The 2,866-nt window shown below is 38.8% G+C and overlaps 2 protein-coding genes across 4 annotated transcripts in view; one reads left to right on the forward strand and one right to left on the reverse strand.

The window, feature by feature from the left end:
- The window catches only part of LOC107575365 (uncharacterized), an 18,771-nt gene that overhangs the window by 12,489 nt on the left and 3,416 nt on the right, over nt 1-2,866 (reverse strand). For 2 of the 3 annotated variants that reach the window (XM_016261753.1, XM_016261752.1), the window contains exon 1: nt 463-570. The exons of the other annotated variant lie outside the window; for it this stretch is intronic. In XM_016261753.1, coding sequence (XP_016117239.1) covers nt 463-560 — 98 coding nt within the window. In that variant the 5' untranslated portion in view covers nt 561-570. Of the gene's footprint in view, nt 1-462; nt 571-2,866 lie in introns of those variants that run through there. 3 annotated transcript variants of the gene reach the window in all.
- LOC107575366 (uncharacterized) overlaps nt 2,516-2,866 on the forward strand; it is a 13,104-nt gene continuing 12,753 nt past the window's right edge. The window contains exon 1 of the mRNA XM_016261755.1: nt 2,516-2,581. The gene's annotated coding sequence lies outside the window, so the exon portion shown is untranslated. The remainder of the gene's footprint in view (nt 2,582-2,866) is intronic.

Raw genomic sequence — 2,866 nt, forward strand, 5'->3', positions numbered from 1 at the left:
TTGGCCACTTAAGCGCAGCAAGCTTTGGTTGTTTGGTACCACTGGCAGCGCGCGCTTTGGATTTGTGACTGTGAGCGCACAGAAAAGCGCACCCGAATCCGCAGCTTAAAATAAATGATCCGCCCGCACCTATATATATACACCTATATATATATATATATAGGTATATATATAGGTGCGGGCGGATCATTTATTTTATATGTATATATATATATATATATTTTTTTTTTTTTTTTTACACTTTGGCTCTTTTGGAAAAATGCATTAACCAAAAAAAGAAAAAGGCTCTTTGGTCAAAAGAGGTTCCCGACCCCTGGGTTAGGCTATAATGACTTAGAAGTGATTTGCTATAATAATAAGATTTGTTTAAAGCTGCAATTCACCTTAACTGCTTTCACTATAAATTCAGTTTCTTTGTAATTCATTATAAAGCGACAAAAATAACCAAAGCAGTTGCCTTACCTCGTCGAAATGCCAGACGCTTTAAGTTCAGGTCCGTTAATGGTCTGATGGAATGGATGAAGCCGTAGATGCTTATATAGCCTGCAGTTGCCACACATGCCTAGAAACGTTCCCTAGTTTCCCCCAAATATTTTGCAGCAGCGGTTTTACTTTCGTTTTTTTAAAGGGACAGGGTGGGATGATCTTTACTCCCCTGGCGAATATCCAAGTAATCGCAAAACACGTGATTTACAGTAAGACGCCAAGGCAGGTGGTCCCTTCGTCCGTTTCCCCCAAATATTTTGCAGCAGCGGTTTTATTTTCGCTTTTTACAAAGGGACTGGGTGGAATGATCTCTAGTTATTTTTATTAATACTTATTTTAGTTAAGTGCTTAAATTGTAAAAATGCATTTATTAAATTATTGTATTTAGTGCATTATTTTGTTGTTTTTGTATATAGTTAAATAAAAGTGTATCAACCAGGTTCCAGAAATAATAACTGAGGGTGCTTCTGAAATTAGTGAGGGTGCTCTAGTCTTAATGCACATTTTCACATATTTTGTCCCGTCTATTGCTATGGTTATCACTATGTCTAACACTGCTACTTCGAGAGAGAATCCCGCATATGCAGATGTCATTCCCGAAACTTTGCAACGTGTGTGTGGCTGAAAAACAAAGTTCTACATTTTAAATCAGGGGTGCCCAAACTCGGTCCTGGAGGGCCGGTGTCCTGCAGAGTTTAGCTCCAACTTGCCTCAACACACCTGCTGGTAAGTTTCTAGCATGCCTATAAGTGCTTGATTAGCTGGTTCAGGTGTGTTTAATTGGGGTTGGAGCTAAACTCTGCAGGACACCGGCTCTCCAGGACCGAGTTTGGGCACCCCTGTTTTAAATGGATTGCCTAAGCTCGCAAAGAGCGCTCATAATAACCACTAAAAAGCTGTCACTCTTTGTACATCGCGATGACGCGATCTCACAGAGTTCTGTTTACCAATGAATCTCACACTGCGCAATTAATATATTATTAACATCATGTATACACTCCCTCCCCCCACATTTAAAATGCTGTAGATAAGCCCCTGTAGCAGCGGTTTTATTTTCGCTTTTTACAAAGGGACAGGGTGGGATGATCTTTACTCCCCTGGCGAATATCCAAGTAATAGCAAAACACGTGATTTACAGTAAGACGCCAAGGCAGGTGGTCCCTTCGCCTGTTTCCCCCAAATATTTTGCAGCAGCGGTTTTATTTTCGCTTTTTACAAAGGGACTGGGTGGAATGATCTCTAGTTATTTTTATTAATACTTATTTTAGTTAAGTGCTTACATTGTAAAAATGCATTTATTAAATTGTATTTAGTGCATTATTTTTGTATATAGTTATATAATAAAAGTGTATCAACCAGGTTCCAGAAATAATAACTGAGGGTGCTTCTGAAATTAGTGAGGGTGCTCTAGTCTTAATGCACATTTTCACATATTTTGTCCCGTCTATTGCTATGGTTATCACTATGTCTAACACTGCTACTTCGAGAGAGAATCCCGCATATGCAGATGTCATTCCCGAAACTTTGCAACGTGTGTGTGGCTGAAAAACAAAGTTCTACATTTTAAATGGATTGCCTAGAAAGCTCGCAAAGAGCGCTCATAATAACCACTAAAAAGCTGTCACTATTTGTTCATCGCGATCTCACAAAGATCTGTTATGACCAATGAATCTCACACTGCGCAATTAATAGTATTAACATCGTGTATACACTCTGCCCAATTTTACGTTTGTTTTCTCTACGAATGGATGAATTGAAACAGTATACTGAAACAGGAAGTTCTAATGTTTTGATTTTTTTTTCTTTAGAAAGCTATCCACACATTTAAAATGCTGTAGATAAGCCTCTGCAGCAGCGGTTTTATTTTCGCTTTTTACAAAGGGACTGGGAGGGATGATCTTTACTCCCCTGGCGAATATCCAAGTAATAGCAAAACACGTGATTTACAGTAAGACGCCAAGGCAGGTGGTCCCTTCGCCCGTTAAAACGATAGGGGATGCTGGTTATCTATAAAAGCATCCCACAAACACTCCGTCCTCACCAATGACGAAACAGTCTACGTTTGAAAATAAAGAAACAGCGAGACAACTTTCAGGTACGTTTGCAATTGTGAAAATGAAATTGTTCATTCCAGCTATGTCATATCATGTCTTACCACATCTTGTATTTTTGTTATGTTTTGGGTTAATTAGCACCATAATAATTTGATTAGTTATTTGCTTTTATGTAGACTAGCCCGATTCGAACGGTAATTGTTTCTCATATGGACGTCTGTAAAAATAAATTTACATATCACCTCAGTGATAAAACTCATGGATTTGGATGGCGAATTATTCACAGTGAAGGAGCAAGTTCTGTGATCCTAGGAACAGGGGCGTGT

The sequence above is a fragment of the Sinocyclocheilus grahami genome, unplaced genomic scaffold (genome assembly GCF_001515645.1).
Source record: "Sinocyclocheilus grahami isolate Dianchi unplaced genomic scaffold, SAMN03320097.WGS_v1.1 scaffold2595.1, whole genome shotgun sequence".
NCBI lineage: Eukaryota > Metazoa > Chordata > Actinopteri > Cypriniformes > Cyprinidae > Sinocyclocheilus > Sinocyclocheilus grahami.